Source organism: Nerophis lumbriciformis, linkage group LG21, assembly GCF_033978685.3.
Source record: "Nerophis lumbriciformis linkage group LG21, RoL_Nlum_v2.1, whole genome shotgun sequence".
NCBI classification, from domain to species: Eukaryota; Metazoa; Chordata; class Actinopteri; order Syngnathiformes; family Syngnathidae; genus Nerophis; species Nerophis lumbriciformis.
In genome coordinates, this window is record NC_084568.2 from 44,297,094 (window position 1) to 44,316,886 (window position 19,793).

General features: G+C 41.1%; 1 protein-coding gene across 2 annotated transcripts; it reads left to right on the forward strand.

The window, feature by feature from the left end:
- Positions 1-112: 112 nt before the first annotated feature.
- On the forward strand, positions 113-19,475 carry LOC133620763 (digestive cysteine proteinase 1). 2 transcript variants are annotated; one of them, XM_072915626.1, is made up of 11 exons: positions 113-292; positions 817-876; positions 941-1,033; positions 1,863-2,035; positions 6,739-6,979; positions 7,047-7,233; positions 14,587-14,723; positions 14,851-14,933; positions 18,623-18,784; positions 18,930-19,119; positions 19,178-19,475. In XM_072915626.1, the coding sequence occupies exons 1-11, from the start codon at positions 253-255 to the stop codon at positions 19,372-19,374; spliced, it is 1,563 nt and encodes a 520-aa protein (XP_072771727.1). In that variant the 5' UTR covers positions 113-252; the 3' UTR covers positions 19,375-19,475. The 2 variants fall into 2 exon arrangements, with proteins under 2 accessions (XP_072771727.1, XP_061838294.2); XM_061982310.2 differs by having other exon boundaries at positions 114-292; positions 14,587-14,780; positions 14,842-14,933.
- Positions 19,476-19,793: the final 318 nt, after the last annotated feature.

Consider the following 19,793-nt stretch of genomic DNA (forward strand, 5'->3'; position numbering starts at 1 on the left):
ACATGGAAAAAAACCTGCCCGGAAGTGGGTGATCACATGATGCGTAGTTACCTAAAGCCTGCCTTCTCTCCTCTGATTGGACAACGTACTTCCGGACTTGACTGTGATTGGTCCAAAGCACATTCCTCCTCTTTGACTGTGGCTGTTCTGTTTGCTGGAGTTTCGAAAGTCGTACAGTTTTGGACAACGATGTTCCTTTAAATGTAGCTAAATATTTCTTTTCAATCTTGTAATTCGCGATTAGAGATCGAAATGACGCAGTGTTGGGTCCTCGCTGCTCTTCTTTTGTTGGGTAAGCACAAACATTGAACACATTGGAAGAGTTAGCTTGTGGCTATGAAATAAGATCATGAAATCAAATTCATTTGAGTTATTTCATGAAATAAATAGTTGTGTTTTTGTATTTTGCTGTAATTGTCTTCGTACTTACAGCACAGACGTGTATATATATATGTCCATGTGGAGAAAACCACTTTTGACTATGCGACGCCATAACCTGTTTAGAAATGTGTTGATTTAAGGAACTATTGTTCATTTCCTCGACAAACAACATATATTTGATACCGTTTGTCGCATTAATTAGTATACAGAACCTGCTCTTCAATTCGGCATACATGAAATATGACAAATGTCTATTGTTGGCTAACAAAACCATTAGCTACATTTAACACACGTGACGTCATGTCTGACCAGCTACATTTAACACACGTGACGTCATGTCTGACCAGCTACATTTAACACACGTGACGTCATGTCTGACCAGCTACATTTAACACATGTGACGTCATGTCTGACATATTCTGCACTTTTCTGCAGATTGTGAAGCAAAAGCTTTGCCTTCGCTTCCAGACTTTGGTCCAACTTATCATGTCAAAGGTGAGCCAGGTGATTATTTGATGTTTGCCTGCCTCAGAGTTGATACAATCATGTTTCTTCACAGGAGTCATTTCTTTACCTTACGCTGAGATCAAGGAGCCATTTGAGGCCTGGTTTCACCTGAAGGCCAAGTCCAGTCGTATTGATTATTATAATGGTAAGTCCAGTCGTATAGATTATTAGAATGGTAAGTCCTGTCGTATAGATTATTATAATGGTAAGTCCAGTCGTATAGATTATTATAATGGTAAATCCAGTCGTATAGATTATTAGAATGGTAAGTCCAGTCGTATAGATTATTATAATGGTAAGTCCAGTCGTATTGATTATTATAATGGTAAATCCAGTCGTATAGATTATTATAATGGTAAGGCCTGTCGTATAGATTATTATAATGGTAAGGCCTGTCGTATAGATTATTATAATGGTAAATCCAGTTGTATAGATTATTACAATGGTAAGAAACATTTGGACTTCTTCTGCCTTCCACGTTCACACCACTCGGCTCTTCTCTGCTCGGGAGGATGTGAAACTGAGAAGTTGATGTATTCCATCCAAAGACTGAAGCGTAACTTAAAAACTTCTCAGACATTCGTGTCAGCATTTTTGCAGTAGCTCCCTACAAAGAGTAAACCTCCTAAATAGACAGGAGCACTCAGGACCTACTGTAAGAACGCTGGTCAGAGATCCTAAATATGACAGGACCTCCTGCAACAATGTTGGTCAAAGGTCTGAAATACTGTACTGTAGAACTCTGCTGTGTTTAGGGAGCTGCTCCTGTCATATTTACAATCTTTGAGCAGCATTTATGCAGCAGCTCCCTACAAAGAGTAAACATCCTAGATAAACAGGAGCACTCTGCTGGTCAAAGATCCTTTATTTGACAGTTATGTGCTGTTTTTAGGGAAACAAATGTAAGATTTCTGGCCAATGAACATAGAATATGAGTTGTATTAGTTGAAGCAAATGTTGATTATTGGCATCAGGGCAGGTGTCGACGTACCAGTTGGGGGCGGAGCAGCCTTGGGGAGCGTCCTACAAAATCACTCCTGAGACCACAGAAGAAGAAGTGAACGTGATGAAGTGTTTCCAGGTCAACGGGACTAAAGAGGAGCTCGTCACGCCGCAATCATCCCTGCCCGATGTGCAAGGCTTCCAGGTTGTTATTATTAGTATTATTATTCATATTATTAGTACACTGCAAAAAGTGAAATCTAAGTAAGATGAAATATGTCAAATAAGGCTGATATTTGCTTACTTTCTGTCTGATAAGATCATTCTTCTCACTAAGCAGATTTTATCTTAGTCTTTTACTTGTTTTAAGGGTTTTGGTTTTTGATTGATTGAGACTTTTATTAGTAGGTTGCTCAGTGAAGTACCGTATTTTCCGCACTATAAGGCGCACCGGATTATTAGCCGCACCTTCAATGAATTACATATTTCATAACTTTGTCCACCAATAAGCCGCCCCGGATTATAAGCCGCGCCTACGCTGCGCTAAAGGGAATGTCAAAAAAACAGTCAGATAGTTCAGTCAAACTTTAATAATATATTGAAAACCAGCGTTCTAACAACTCTGTCCCAAAATGTACGCAAATGTGCAATCACAAACATAGTAAAATTCAAAATGGTGTAGAGCAATAGCAACATAATGTTGCTCGAACGTTAATGTCACAACACACAAAATAAACATAGCGCTCACCTTCTGAAGTTATTCTTCATTCGTAAATCCTTCGAATTCTTCGTCTTCGGTGTCCGAATTGAAAAGTTGCGCAAGCGTGGGATCCAAAATGGCCGGTTCCGTCTCGTCGAAGTCATCGGAGTCAGTGTCGCTGTTGTCCAGTAGTTCTGTGAATCCTGCCTTCCGGAAAGCTCGGACCACAGTTGTGACCGAAATATCTGCCCAGGCATTTACGATCCACTGGCAAATGTTGGCGTATGTCGTCCGGCGCTGTCTGCCCGTCTTAGTGAAGGTGTGTTCGCCTTCGGAGCTGTGTGAAAAAAGCCACCCGGCCTCTTCGCGTAAACTTCCCTTAACCACTCGCTCATCTTTTCTTCATCCATCCATCCCTTTGAGTTAGCTTTTATGATGACGCCGGCTGGAAAGGTCTCTTTTGGCAAGGTCTTCCTTTTGAATATCACCATGGGTGGAAGTTAGCATGGCAAGCTAGAACCACAGTGAAGGATGACTTCTCATTCCCTGTGGTGCGAATATTCACCGTACGTGCTCCCGTTCCACAGTGCGGTTCACAGGAATATCAGTTGCTGTGAAATACGGTAGTAATCCGTGTGCGGATGGAGAGATTGCGTCTTTTTATGAACTGGATCCTTTTCGCTTAGTAGGAGCCATTTTGTGGTCTTTACAGATGTAAACAGGAAATGAAACGTACGGTGATATCCGCGCGTTTTTTCTTCTTCTTCCGGGGGCGGGCGGTAGCTTACAGTAGAAGAAGAAGCGCTTCCTGTTCTATGGGGGCGGGTGCTTACCTTGACGGTTGCTTGCGTAGAAGAAGAAGCGCTTCCTGTTCTACCGGGAAAAAAGATGGCGGCTGTTTACCGAAGTTGCGAGATCGAAACTTTATGAAAATGAATCGTAATAAAGCGCACCGGGTTATAAGGCGCACTGTTAGCTTTTGAGAAAATTTGTGGTTTTTAGGTGCGCCTTATAGTGCGGAAAATACGGTACATATTCCGTACAATTGACCACTAAATGGTAACACCCCAATAAGTTTTTACACTTGTTTAAGTCGGGGTCCACGCATGATACAAATATATACTATCATCATAATACAGTCATCACACAAGTTCATCATCAGAGTATATACATTGAATTATTTACATTATTTACAATCCGGGGGGTGGAATGTGTGGAGGGTTAGGTTTGGTTGGTATCATCACTTCAGTCATCAACAATTGCATCATCAGAGAAATGGACATTGAAAGAGTGTAGGTGTGACTTGGTAGGATATGTACAGCAAGTAGTGGACATAGAGAGAGAGATCAGAAAGCATAAGAATAAGTATCTACATTTGATTATTTACATTTGATTATTTACAATCCGGGGAGGTGGGATGTGGAAGGGAGGGTGTTAGTTTAGGGTTGTAGCTGCCTGGAGGTGTTCTTTTACTGCGGTTTTGAAGGAGGATAGAGATGCCCTTTCTTTTACACCTGTTGGGAGTGCATTCCATAATGATGTGGCATAGAAAGAGAATGAGTTAAGACCTTTGTTAGATGGGAATCTGGGTTTAACGTGGTTAGTGGAGCTCCCCCTGGTGTTGTGGTTATGGCGCTTATTTACGTTAAGGAAGTAGTTTGACATGTACTTCGGTATCAGGGAGGTGTAGCGGATTTTATAGACTAGGCTCAGTGCAAGTTGTTTTACTCTGTCCTCCACCCTGAGCCAGCCCACTTTGGAGAAGTGGGTAGGAGTGAGGTGTGATCTGGGGTGGAGGTCTAGAAGTAATCTGACTAGCTTGTTCTGGGATGTTTGGAGTTTGAGTGTTTTGGAGGTGCTAGGGTACCAGGAGGTGCATGCGTAATGGAAAAAGGGTTGAACGAGAGTTCCCGCCAGAATCCTCATGGTGCTTTTGTTGACCAGAGAGGAGATTCTATAGAGAAATCTCGTTTGTTGGTTGACCTTTTTGATGACCTTGGTTGCCATTTGATCACAGGAAAGATTAGCCTCTAGAGTGGAACCTGGGTAGGTGACCTCATCTTTCCTGGTGATAACAATGTCACCCACTTTTATAGTGAAGTCACTGACTTTCTTAAGGTTGATGTGGGACCCAAACAGGATGGATTCAGTTTTAGCCAAGTGTATGGATAGCTTGTTGTCAGCCAGCCAGGTGCAAGTTCTACTGAGGATTTTCTCCACCTGTGACTTGTCCTTGTCTGATACCAGCAGGGCCGAGTCATCCGCAAACAAGAACAATTCACAGTCGCATGCTGATGACAAGTCCTTTATGTATATTAGGAACAGTAAAGGCCCCAATATACTGCCTTGGTGGACTCCACAGCTCACTGACATGTTCGCCTCTACCACATGTTCCCTCCCCTCCAAGTAAGATTGCTCCTAAATGATCTCAGTAAGATATTACAGATGTGATGAGCTATATTGAAACTAGAATGTTGTGTCATCAACACTCACAAGTAGAAAACTACTTCTTTAAAGTCATCATTTCTTACTTAGAAAAATGACTCCTGTTTTAGCCTCCCTCCACTGTGCCTTTTAGAGTCCATTTTAAAATCATCTTACTCCTTTTTAAATCCTTACGTGGTCTCGCCCCACCGTACCTCTCTGAGCTGCTCCACCTCTATGCTCCCTCAGGTCAGCTGATCAGCTGACCCTGGAGGTACCCAAAACAAAGCGCAAGCTCAGAGGGGACAGAGCCTTCTCTGTTGCGGCTCCCAAACTCTGAAACCATCTCCCTCTCCATGTGAGACAGGCCCCTTCTTTGCTACTTCTTAAAAGCCATTTTTATTCACTGGCTTTTAACCCAGCATGAGACTTTGAACTCTTTTTAACTTTTAAACTGTTTTTATCTAACAAAACTGTTCTTAGGGTCATTTATATTTGCTTTTTAAATGTGTATTTTTATTTCTGTTTTGAAGTGAAGTGAATTATATTTATATAGCGCTTTTTCTCTAGTGACTCAAAGCGCTTTACGTAGTGAAAGCCAATATCTAAGTTCCATTTAAAGCAGTGTGGGTGGCACTGGGAGCAGGTGGGTAAAGTGTCTTGCCCAAGGACACAACGGCAGTGACTAGGTAAAAAATTATTTTCAAGGTAAAAGTTGATTTTCAAGGTAAGAAATGGTTTTAAAGATAAGAAATGATTTTCAAGGTAAAAAATTATTTTCAAGGTAAACATTTTTTTCAAAGTAAAAAATGATTTTCAAGGTAAAAGTTGATTTTCAAAGTAAAAATTATTTTCAAGGTAAAAGTTTTTTTTCAAGGTAAAAAATGATTTTCATGGTAAAAAATTATTTTCCAGGAAAAAGATTTTCAAGGTAAGAAATGATTTTTAAGGTAAACATTTTTTTTCAAGGTAAAAAATGATTTTCAAGGTAAAAGTTGATTTTCAAAGTAAAAAATTATTTTCAAGGTAAAAAATGATTTTCAAGGTAAAAAATGATTTTCAAGTTAAAATGATTTTTAAGGTAAAAAAAAATTTTCAAGGTAAAAAACGATTTTCAAGGTAAAAAATTATTTTTAAGGTAACATTTTTTTTTCAAGGTAAAAAATGATTTTCAAGGTAAAAGTTGATTTTCAAGGTAAAAAATGATTTTCAACGGCAGTGACTAGGATGGCGGAAGCGGGGATCGAACCTGGAACCCTCAAGTTGTTGCCACGGCCGCTCTACCAACCGAGCTATACCTGTTTGTTTTAAATGTTATTTTTTAGTCTGTCCTTTGCCTCTATTTCTTTGTGGTGTACATTTCTTTGTTCTTCAACTGGGCTTGTTTTTAAAGGGATTTATAAATAAAGTTGGTATGGTATGGTATGGTACAGAATCATATCATTATGTCAAGATAATGGCACTACCATTTACTTCATTTAAGAATAGTTTTCAACATATTGAGCAAAAAGGTCTTTTTTTTCTACCAAGAAAAGTGCACTTGTTATTAGTGAGAATAAACTTATTTTAAGCTGTTTTTGGGTTCATTGAGGTTGGCTAATTTGACTTGTTTTGGGAAGTCTTGACAAGCAACATTTTCTTGTTTTATTGGCGGATCATTTTGCTTAGTTCAAATAAAATACCCCTCATTTTTGACTTTTTTTTCTTGTTTTTGAACACTGACTTTTTGCAGTGTAGTAGTATTAATATGAGCAATATGATGTGGTTGTTTATTCCACGTGTAGTTCCTGAGGATGGAGGAGTACGAAGGCTCCCTGTGTGAGGTCTGGCAGAATGTGAGCAGCGTGGGCTACAAGAAGAACACGTACACGCTGTGGGTCAGTCATTGGGAGGACGCTGCCACGCCGCTGCACTACGAGATGATGGGATACAACACGCTGCTGGGCTCCCACTTTGACAAATACTTGGTGGACTACAAGGATTTCAGCTCCTATGTGGATCCTCAAGTGTTGGCGCTTCCTGAAGGTTCCTTTCCTGTTGTAGCGCACGCAGGAAGTGGAATCCAAAACAAGCGGGTGTTTTCTTCTTGCAGGTACCAAGTGTGGCGGCTTCCCTGGCCCGGGAGTGGAACATCACACGCTGGCCAACCCCATGAAGGATCTCATGCACACCTCGTCTTCTCAACGCATCTTTGCTCATTTCAAGGACAAGTTTCAGCGCCGCTACAGCGACCCACGCGAACACGAGAAGCGGGAGCACGCTTTCTTGCACAATCTCAGGTGAGTGACGTCACTTGAATCATGATGTGGAGTGCATGAGAGACTATCCTTATTAACGGCTGTGTTGAACCATGCCACCCTTTCAGTAGTCCATCAATTGCCATCTTTCTCCATATTGATAGCACCGCCATACTTGCCAACCTTGAGACCTCCCAATTCGGGAGATGGGGGGATGGGCGGGGGCGGGGTTAATGGAGGGGGAGTATATTTATAGCTAGAATTCACTGAAAGTCAAGTATTTCTTATATATATATATATAATCAATCAATCAATGTTTATTTATATAGCCCTAAATCACAAGTGTCTCAAAGGGCTGCACAAGCCACAACCACATCCTCGGTACAAAGCCCACATAAGGGCAAGGAAAAACTCACCCCAGTGGGACGTCGATGTGAATGACTATGAGAAACCTTGGAGAGGACCGCATATGTGGGTAACCCCCCCCCCCCTCTAGGGGAGACCGAATGCAATGGATGTCGAGTGGGTCTGACATAATATTGTGAGAGTCCAGTCCATAGTGGATCCAACATAATAGTGAGAGTCCAGTCCATAGTGGATCTAACATAATAGTGAGAGTCCAGTCCATAGTGGATCTAACATAATAGTGAGAGTCCAGTCCATAGTGGATCTAACATAATAGTGTGAGAGTCCAGTCCATAGTGGATCTAACATAATAGTGTGAGAGTCCAGTCCATAGTGGATCTAACATAATAGTGAGAGTCCAGTCCATAGTGGATCTAACATAATATTGTGAGAGTCCAGTCCATAGTGGATCCAACATAATAGTGAGAGTCCAGTCCATAGTGGATCTAACATAATAGTAAGAGTCCAGTCCATAGTGGATCCAACATAATAGTGAGAGTCCAGTCCATAGTGGGGCCAGCAGGACACCATCCCGAGCGGAGACGGGTCAGCAGCGCAGAGATGTTCCCAGCCGATGCACAGGCGAGCGGTCCACCCCGGGTCCCGACTCTGGACAGCCAGCACTTCATCCATGGCCACCGGACCTGTGCCCCCCCCCCCCCCCCCCCCCCTCCACAAGAAAGAGGGGAGCAGAGGAGAAAAGAAAAGAAGCGGCAGATCAACTGGTCTAAAAGGGGGTCTATTTAAAGGCTAGAGCAGGGGTGCTCATCACGTCGATCGCGATCTACCGGTCGATCTCGGAGGGTGTGTCAGTCGATCACCAGCCAGGCATTAAAAAAATAGTCCTAAAAATGAACGATCATAAATCTTCACTATGACGTCACTTTCGTCACTTGATTGACATTCAGGGCACCCGAGGGTCTTCTGAGATGACGCTGGCTGCTGCCAGATCATTAAAATTACCGACTGGAAGGCGAGAAACACTTTATTTCAACAGACTCTGGCGCCGTACCTGTCGTCAAAACTCCAAAGACCGACTGCACAGTTGCACAATAAAAGCTCTGCTTCATCCTGCCTGCGCTAACAAAATAAGAGTCTCAGAAAGCTGGCGTGCACAAGCTAGCAAGCTACGGAGTTTGCCGACAATGTATTTCTTGTAAAGTGTGAAGTGAAGTGAATTATATTTATATAGCGCTTTTCTCTAGTGACTCAAAGCGCTTTACATAGTGAAAACCCAATATCTAAGTTCCATTTAAAGCAGTGTGGGTGGCACTGGGAGCAGTTGGGTAAAGTGTCTTGCCCAAGGACACAACGGCAGTGACTCGGATGGCGGAAGCGGGGATCGAACCTGCAACCCTCAAGTTGATGGCACGGCCACTCTACCAACCGAGCTATACCGCCCCAGTAAGTGTATACAAAGGAGTACGGAAGCTGAACAAATAAGATGCCAAAAACCAACCACTTTCATGTGGTATTGGACAGAAAGGAGGACTTTTTTTCTCCTCCATTCGAAAATGCGGACATTATCATCACTACTGTCTGATTCCTATCAATGCAAGTCATCAGAATCAGGTAATACACCAACTTATATTCTTGTCTTCATGAAAGAAAGGAATCTATATGTGTTAAACATGCTTGTATTATCATTTAATACCTTTAACTTGTTAACAATATTAACTATATGTGTTAAACATGCTTGTATTATCTTTAAACACCTTTAACTTATTAATAATATTAACTATATGTGTTAAACATGCTTGTATTATCTTTAACCACCTTTAAGTTAGCAATATTAACTATATGTGTTAAACATGCTTGTTTTATCTTTAAACACCTTTAACTTGTTAACAATATTAACTATATGTATTAAACATGCTTGTATTATCATTAAACACCTTTAACTTGTTAACAATATTAACTATATGTATTAAACATGCTTGTGTTATCATTAAACACCTTAAATGTATTAACAATATTAACTATATGTGTTGAACATGCTTGCATTATCATTAAACACCTTTAACTTATTAACAATATTAACTATATGTATTAAACATACTTGTATTTTCATTAAACACCTTTTAATGTATTAACTATATGTGTTAAACATGCTTGTATTATCTTTAAACACCTTTAACTTGTTAACAAAAACATATATTTCATAAATTAGTAAATATAAATGATATATATGAATGAGGTAGATCCCCACGACTTGATCAATTGAAAAGTAGCTCACCTGCAGAAAAAGTGTGAGCACCCCTGGGCTAGAGTATACAAATGAGTTTTAAGATGGGACTTAAATGCTTCTACTGAGGTAGCATCTCTAATTGTTACCGGGAGGGCATTCCATAGTACTGGAGCCCCAATAGAAAACGCTCTATAGCCCGCAGACTTTTTTTGTGCTCTGGGAATCACTAATAAGCCGGAGTTCTTTGAAGGCAGATTTCTTGCCGGGACATATGGTACAATGCAATCGACAAGATAGGACGGAGCTAGACCGTGTAGTATTTTATACGTAAGTAGTAAAACCTTAAAGTCACATCTTATGTGCACAGGAAGCCAGTGCAGGTGAGCCAGTATAGTTATATATATATATATATATATATATATATATATATATATATATATAAGTATATACAGTATAGGCATAATATGATCAAACTTTCTTGTTCTTGTCAAAAGTCTAGCAGCCGCATTTTGTACCAATTGTAGTCTTTTAATGCTAGACATAGGGAGACCCCAAAATAATACGAATAATGATCTCAGCGTTGCTAGTGGACAAAATAGAACGAATTTTAGTGATATTACGAAGATGAAAGAAGGCCGTTTTAGTAACAAAAATAAATAAATAAAAGAAATACTTGACTTTCAGTGAATTCTAGATTCTAGCTATATACAGTATATATATTTATTTCATTTTATATATATATATATATATATATATATATATATATATATATATATATATATATATATATATATATATATATAAAATAAATACTTGAATTTCAGTGTTCATTTATTTCCACATATACACACACAAAAAAGTCTGCTCTAGAAAATGTGCAGGCATCATAGCACTTCCCCTTCCAGGTGTCTTGGATGAACTGAAATTATTTTTTCCAATCATTTTGGAACTTGCAAGCGTACTTCTTCTTCTTTCTCGTCTCTGTTATGTTTTTGGACATTACTAGTTGCCGTAGTTTTGAAGCAATGCATGATGGGAATGGGGATGTTGTGTGTCAGTGTATTAACGTGCCGGCTGCAATAAACACACGGGGTGTGTGATTGCACCCAATCAACCATAGATCTCATTCTCACTTCAGACCGGCCTAGAATAGAAAATAGTGGGGTCATGATCTGTGGTCACTATCTAACCTTCTGCACCCGCAAAATAGCTCAACCCAAAGCCAACGGCCACATAACAGCCTGATCCAGATCCCTTCAAAAATACTCCAGTGAGAATTTCAATTTAAAAGGAGGTGAGGGGGACTGGTCCTCTGTGCTCGCCAGCAACCTGGTGGATGTTGCTTGGGATGGCTTCAAAACAGCCTTCCTAGCGATACTAAATGACATGGCTCCCGTGAAAAGAGTCAGGATCAAAGCCCGCTCTGAACCATGGATGAATCCGGACCTACTAGCTGCCATAAAAGACAGAGACAGAAAATACTCCGAATACCAAAAGTGTAAAACCAAAGTAGATAAACAACCCAATAATATCAACCTCATCACTCCTTTCAACTCTCAAAAAGCAATGCAATAAATTAAGAAATAAGGCAAACAACCTGACTAAATCCTTAAAAAGGAATAAACATTAACAACAAAATAGAGGAAAACTCAAATAAGCCACGTGAGCTCTGGAAAATCCTCAACAACCAGCTTCCTGGTTGCAGCCAGGAACTTCAAACCAGACTCACCAACATCAACATCAAGGAGGGTGACTCCCTCATTACAGACAAAATGGAGGTAGCAAGCAGACTTAACGCCTTTTTCACCAGCATAGCCGCAACTCTTGTCAACAAGCTGTCCCACCACTCTGGTGGCTTTGGTGCAGAACACATTAAAGCCTTCTACAGAAAGCTAGGAGTATCCAACAATGATTTCAAATTAGAAATGGTCTCAGCTGACGAGGTGCTTAAAAAATTGAGCGCGCTCCACCCAAACAAGGCCACCGGCCTTGACAATATCCCCTCCACATTCCTCAGGGACTCTGCCACCACCATTGCCCCGATCATCACGCACAAAATAAACCTCTCAATTTCACAAGGCCAAGTACCAAAAGATTTTAAGATAGCAAGAGTAACTCCCCTCTTTAAAAAAGGAAGCAAATTGGAACCTGGCAACTACCGACCTGTTTCTATTCTCAGTTCCATTTCCAAAGTCATGGAGAAAATAGTTTATGAACAGGTCGATAGTTACCTTGCCACTAATAAACTCATGCACAAATTCCAATCCGGCTTCGGAACTAACCACTCCACTGACACATGCCTTCTCTATCTGACTTCAGAACTAACCACTCCACTGACACATGCCTTCTCTATCTGACTTCAGAACTAACCACTCCACTGACACATGCCTTCTCTATCTGACTTCAGAACTAACCACTCCACTGACACATGCCTTCTCTATCTGACTTCAGAACTAACCACTCCACTGACACATGCCTTCTCTATCTGACTTCAGAACTAACCACTCCACTGACACATGCCTTCTCTATCTGACTTCAGAACTAACCACTCCACTGACACATGCCTTCTCTATCTGACTTCAGAACTAACCACTCCACTGACACATGCCTTCTCTATCTGACTTCAGAACTAACCACTCCACTGACACATGCCTTCTCTATCTGACTTCAGAACTAACCACTCCACTGACACATGCCTTCTCTATCTGACTTCAGAACTAACCACTCCACTGACACATGCCTTCTCTATCTGACTTCAGAACTAACCACTCCACTGACACATGCCTTCTCTATCTGACTTCAGAACTAACCACTCCACTGACACATGCCTTCTCTATCTGACTTCAGAACTAACCACTCCACTGACACATGCCTTCTCTATCTGACTTCAGAACTAACCACTCCACTGACACATGCCTTCTCTATCTGACTTCAGAACTAACCACTCCACTGACACATGCCTTCTCTATCTGACTTCAGAACTAACCACTCCACTGACACATGCCTTCTCTATCTGACTTCAGAACTAACCACTCCACTGACACATGCCTTCTCTATCTGACTTCAGAACTAACCACTCCACTGACACATGCCTTCTCTATCTGACTTCAGAACTAACCACTCCACTGACACATGCCTTCTCTATCTGACTTCAGAACTAACCACTCCACTGACACATGCCTTCTCTATCTGACTTCAGAACTAACCACTCCACTGACACATGCCTTCTCTATCTGACTTCAGAACTAACCACTCCACTGACACATGCCTTCTCTATCTGACTTCAGAACTAACCACTCCACTGACACATGCCTTCTCTATCTGACTTCAGAACTAACCACTCCACTGACACATGCCTTCTCTATCTGACTTCAGAACTAACCACTCCACTGACACATGCCTTCTCTATGTGAGCGAGCACATCAAACATGAGGTGGACTGCGGCATGGTCATGCTGGACCTTCAGAAGGCCTTTGACACCGTTGACCACGCTATACTGTTGGATAAGCTCAGAGCAATCGGATTAGACTTAGATTGGTCACATCGAGTCTTAGACTTAGATCGGTCACATCGAGTCTTAGATCGGTCACATCGAGTCTTAGACTTAGATCGGTCACATCGAGTCTTAGACTTAGATCAGTCACATCGAGTCTTAGACTTAGATCGGTCACATCGAGTCTTAGACTTAGATCGGTCACATCGAGTCTTAGTCTTAGATCGGTCACATCGAGTCTTAGACTTAGATCGGTCACATCCAGTCTTAGACTTAGATCGGTCACATCGAGTCTTAGACTTAGATCGGTCACATCGAGTCTTAGATCGGTCACATCGAGTCTTAGACTTAGATCGGTCACATCGAGTCTTAGTCTTAGATCGGTCACATCCAGTCTTAGACTTAGATCGGTCACATTGAGTCTTAGATCGGTCACATCGAGTCTTAGACTTAGATCGGTCACATGAGCTCATGCTCATAATCTGGCAAATCTAAGTGTAAGACTAGATGTGATCAGTGTAAGACTAGACCTGACCAGTCTAAGTCTGTGAAGTGATGAAGTCTACTCAGATGAGAGACCAAACCTCTTCCAAGACAAAGCAAAGAGTCCAGTTGGAGGTGATGAATGTCCTGAGACCTTCCTACAAATATGATGCTAAATATTTGACATCCCAAAGAACAGCATTGATGTGGTGCCTTCAAGTATAGAAAGCAACAATATTGTTATGAATATTCTTTCAATATGGTATTAGTGCAAAGTCATTTGTAATAAAATAGGATAATAAAAAGAGCCAAACATATATTTAAAGACAAAGTTTGTATTCATTATTAGTATCAATATGTCAACTTTTCTCCTTCCTTTGTGCCTTTTGACTCTATTTTTGCAGGTTATTTCTGCAAAGTGCCATATGTATTGAGCAAATGTGCCACACTTTGCTTTCCTGGCCAAAGAAGTCAAGCAGTTCAAAGTGTTGCCAAACAACAAAAGTATTTTCTTGGCACTTATGGGTTAGGGTTAACCCGAAACCTCAACCTTAAATGCAAAAGTTACATTTCAATGTTGATGATGTGCATTTATTGGGAAAAAGAATGTCAAGCAGGAAAATAGTTTATTGTTCCTAAAATCACAGAAAGACTTTATTAATCCAACAAATTCATGGATGGATGACCGAACGGGACAAGCGGTAGAAAATGGATGGACTTAAATAATGCATAGGTGCAAGATGGATAAATGGATCGGCAGTGCTGCTTGTGGGATAGGCTCCAGCTTCCTCCACAGTCCAAACAGAAGCCATGATGTGTGCTTCAGATACGTTCACTCCAAGAACAGAGCAGGTCTTCCCTTCACGCTGGCTCTCAACTCCCTGTCAGACCGCACCATGTCTGAGTTGGACGTCATGAGGGGACGAAAGCGCGGGAAGACTCCAAACCGAGGACGTGCCTTCCCGTCCACCATGTACGAAGGAGTCAAAGTCCCCGAGTCGCTGGACTGGCGGCTCTATGGTATGTAGACATCATCTCTTTATTGACTTGTCCTCATGTTGCTCATGTTGCTCTCTGGTAGGCGCTGTGTCGCCCGTGAAGGACCAAGCAATCTGCGGCTCCTGCTGGAGCTTCGCCACCACTGGAGCACTAGAGGGCGCTCTCTTCCTAAAGGTGAGGGAGGTTTTTGGTTGACTTATCCTACTTTGATTATTTTATTACGGACAACACATTGAACTTTTATTCATAATACATCAACAATATTGATGTACTGATATTGCCTTCATAAACATACAGATGCTTGTTTTTCATTATATATATATATATATATATATATATATATATATATATATGTATGTGTGTATATATATATATCAGTGACGTGCAGTCAGGGGAGGCGGGGCCTCACCTGCCATCATGGAAAGAAAAAAGATGTAAAAAATAAAATAAAAATTTAATTGTTATATGTATCCAGTGATTATACTATAAAGTTATTTTCCATTTAACTTCACCAGTTTTAGATGATTTTTTATTCAAAATCGCTGAATTTTCACATTTGCCGTTCAACTACTGAGAAGAGACTTGCGGTGAGGCACCAGCCAGTTGTGCCTCACCATGGATTGCGCAATGACTCGGCTAACTGCTGGCCTGCTGTGCAGTGAGACCGTATTGCTATATGAATTATATGAAACATTTCCATAGTTTAGTTAGCTGAGGTATATAATGTACAGTGTATTTTGTCAACAACTGTATGTGTGTAAAGTATTTCTTGTGCTGAGTGATCATAAAACTGCTGCGAAGACGCACTAGCTGAGGCTCGCAGTAATCCCGCCTCCTGGTGCCGGTTAATGCACCCCCCGACGGGAGCGCCACACCAACCAAAGCCCACACCCAAACCCTCCACGTGCAAGACCGAATCCACCCAAAAAAGTCACTTAACAAGAAGCCAAAAAGTGCAAAAACAACAATGCTCGCGCCGGAGGAGCCGTGAACGACTGCAGGGACACAACATTAGGTACACCTGCAGACTGCAGCACTTCATATTTCATTCATTCACAACTCCTCCAACACCACTGTTCCCGCACTTATAAGTAAATGTAAGACCATAATAACCTTTTTTTTAATTAAATATGCTTTTTTGTGTGCTACAGTTTGTATGTGTAAAGTTAAAGTTAAGTTAAAGTAGCAATGATTGTCACACACACACTAGGTGTGGTGAAATGTGTCCTCTGCATTTGACCCATCCCCTTGATCGCCCCCTGGGAGGTGAGGGGAGCAGTGGGCAGCAGCGGCGCCGCGCCCGGGAATAATTTTTGGTGATTTAACCCCCAATTCCAAGCCTTGATGCTGAGTGCCAAGCAGGGAAGAATGCTGGTATGAGCTTTTAAACATAACCCGTTAACTGCTGCCAATCAAATGGTGAATAAGATACTCTTTAGGGTTCATATGTTTGTAAATCTGACTGTGATGAAGTCAGTGCCTCACCAGCCATCAACCTCACTGCACGGCACTGACACAAACCCCGTTTCCATACAAGTTGGGAAATTGTGTTAGATGTAAATATAAACGGAATACAATGATTTGCAAATCCTTTTCAAGCCATATTCAGTTGAATATGCTACAAAGACAACATATTTGATGTTCAAACTCATAAACTTTATTTTTTTTTGTGCAAATAATCATTAACTTTAGAATTTGATGGCAGCAACATGTGACAAAGAAGTTGGGAAAGGTGGCAATAAATACTGATAAAGTTGAGGAATGCTCATCAAAGACTTATTTGGAACATCCCACAGGTGTGCAGGCTAATTGGGAACAGGTGGGTGCCATGATTGGGTATAAAAGTAGATTCCATGAAATGCTCAGTCATTCACAAACAAGGATGGGGCGAGGGTCACCACTTTGTCAACAAATGCGTGAGCAAATTGTTGAACAGTTTAAGAAAAACTTTTCTCAACCAGCTATTGCAAGGAATTTCACCATCTACGCTCCGTAATATCATCAAAGGGTTCAGAGAATGTGGAGAAATCACTGCACGTAAGCAGCTAAGCCCGTGACCTTCCATCCCTCAGGCTGTACTGCATCAACAAGCGACATCAGTGTGTAAAGGATATCACCACATGGGCTCAGGAACACTTCAGAAACCCACTGTCAGTAACTACAGTTGGTCGCTACATCTGTAAGTGCAAGTTAAAACTCTCCTATGCAAGGCGAAAACCGTTTATCAACAACACCCAGAAATGCCGTCGGCTTCGCTGGGCCTGAGCTCATCTAAGATGGACTGATACAAAGTGGAAAAGTGTTCTGTGGTCTGACGAGTCCACATTTCAAATTGTTCTTGGAAACTGTGGACGTCGTGTCCTCCGGACCAAAGAGGAAAAGAACCATCCGGATTGTTCTAGGCGCAAAGTGTAAAAGTCAGCATGTGTGATGGTATGGGGGTGTATTAGTGGCCAAGACATGGGTAACTTACACATCTGTGAAGGCACCATTAATGCTGAAAGGTACATACAGCTTTTGGAGCAACATATGTTGCCATCCAAGCAACGTTACCATGGACGCCCCTGCTTATTTCAGCAAGACAATGCCAAGCCACGTGTTCCATCAACGTGGCTTCATAGTAAAAGAGTGCGGGTACTAGACTGGCCTGCCTGTAGTCCAGACCTGTCTCCCATTGAAAATGTGAAGCCTAAAATAGCAGAAGGGAGACCCCCGGACTGTTGAACAACTTAAGCTGTACATCAAGCAGGAATGGCAAAGAATTCCACTTCAAAAATGTGTCTCCTCAGTTCCCAAACCTTTACTGAGTGTTGTTAAAAGGAAAGGCCATGTAACACAGTGGTGAACATGCCCTTTCCCAACTACTTTGTCACGTGTTGCAGCCATGAAATTCTAACTTAATTATTATTTGCAAAAAATAAATCAAGTTTATGAGTTTGAACATCAAATATGTTGTCTTTGTAGCATATTCAACTGAATATGGCTTGAAAAGGATTTGCAAATCATTGTATTCCGTTTATATTTACATCTAACACAATTTCCCAACTCATATGGCAACGGGGTTTGTACATGTATGTATACTGTATATGCGTGTGTGTGTGTGTGTGTGTGTGTGTATATATTTATATGTATATATATGTTTTAATGTATTTGCTCTGTATAAGGGTCACACACAGATGTGCATGATACCTCTTATGTGATTACATTTCAAAATGTAGAGGAAAGCGAGGCAGGCAGGGGATATCCATCTTTCAAATTCACATTCTTTAAACTTTAACAACAAATGAAAAAGAAATAAAACAGCCACATTTTACGCAAACGTCTTTTTAACTTCCTTCTTAGACCTGTTGAGGGTTAAATGAAATGGCTAGTATCAAGTAAAGCAAATGTATAATAAATATTTGTAAGTGTTTGATTTATTATAATCAATATAATATTTCATGTAATATAATTGCTGTATTTTAAATGTGGCAGTATTTCATATCCTGTAGTTATTCAATGGGATGTGTTCACTTATTGACTTGGCTTCCTGTTTATTTCATTTTGGCCTCTTGTTTTGGTTGGAGTGTGGTGGTGGGGGGGGGGGGTGAAATTAATACAGTATGTTTTTGATTTTTTCCACCAATAAAATGACTATTTATATATAATTTAAATAAAATACATGATTGTAATTTGTATAAATCATGAGATTATTTTCATGTATTAACACTTTTTGCTATATATTTCTCAATATAATACACTAACTAGCTGTGTTTTTTGTCCTTTGTAAGAATATTAGAAATCTTCCTTAGATAGGCTCCAGCACCGAAAGGAAGAAGCGGATGAATTTGTGGTCCGAGTTGTGCTTGATGTGTGTGTTTCAGACAGGATCCCTGCAGCTTCTGTCCCAGCAGATGTTGCTGGATTGTACTTGGGGCTTTGGGAACAACGCCTGTGACGGTGGGGAGGAATGGCGGGCGTACGAGTGGATGATGAAACATGGCGGCATCGCCACCGCTGAGACATACGGACCTTATCTGGGAATGGTAACATATTTGGAATGGTCGCCTGTTGAAGTGTTTTTCCCTCCCGTGGCCTGTATGACATCATATCTAGATTTAGTCTTAACATGCAGAATATTGTCTTATTGTCTTATTGATGCTGCTTATTGTACAATGTGACAAAAACCAGAACGGATTTTGCCACGTGAACGCGTCCCAGCTGACGGCCCGCGTCCAGAGCTACACCAACGTGACGTCTGGCGACGCCGAGGCCCTTAAGGTGGCGCTGTTCAAAAACGGCCCCGTAGCCGTGAGCATCGACGCCTCGCATCGATCCTTTGTCTTCTACAGTCACGGCGTCTACTACGAGCCGGCGTGCGGTAGGTCCTCGCTGACGTCATGTGACATTTATTCATTCCATTAAAACCCGCTTCTCAGGGAACGCCACCGCTGACTTGGATCACGCCGTGTTGGCAGTAGGATACGGCACCTTGGACGGACAATCCTATTGGTTGATCAAGAACTCGTGGTCCACCTATTGGGGCAACGACGGCTACATCCTCATGTCCACTAAAGACAACAACTGCGGCGTCACCACGGATGCTACATACGTCACGCTAGCTTCAACAAGATGATTTTGAACACCTTTTAAATAACAGCGCTCATTTGCATCAACGTCTTATTCATTTCAAAGGAATCAAAATGTCAAATATCACCTATGTTTTTCTCCCAACAAGGTGTCTTTTTATTGTAACACACACATTCTTGTTAGGGTTAGGGTCAGGGTTTCGGGTAGGTTTTAGGAATAAAGAAAATAAATGGTTAGGGTTAGCGAAGGGCGAGGGTGCACGGTCCATCAAATGATTTTCAAGGTAAAAAACGATTTTTAAGGTGAAAAAATGATTTTCAAGGTAAAAAATAATTTTCAGGGTAAAAAAATGATTTTCAAGGTGAAAGTTGATTTTCAAGGTAAAAAATGATTTTCAGGGTAAAAAAATGATTTTCAAGGTAAAAAATATTTTTCAAGGTAAAAGTTGATTTCCAAGGAAAAAAA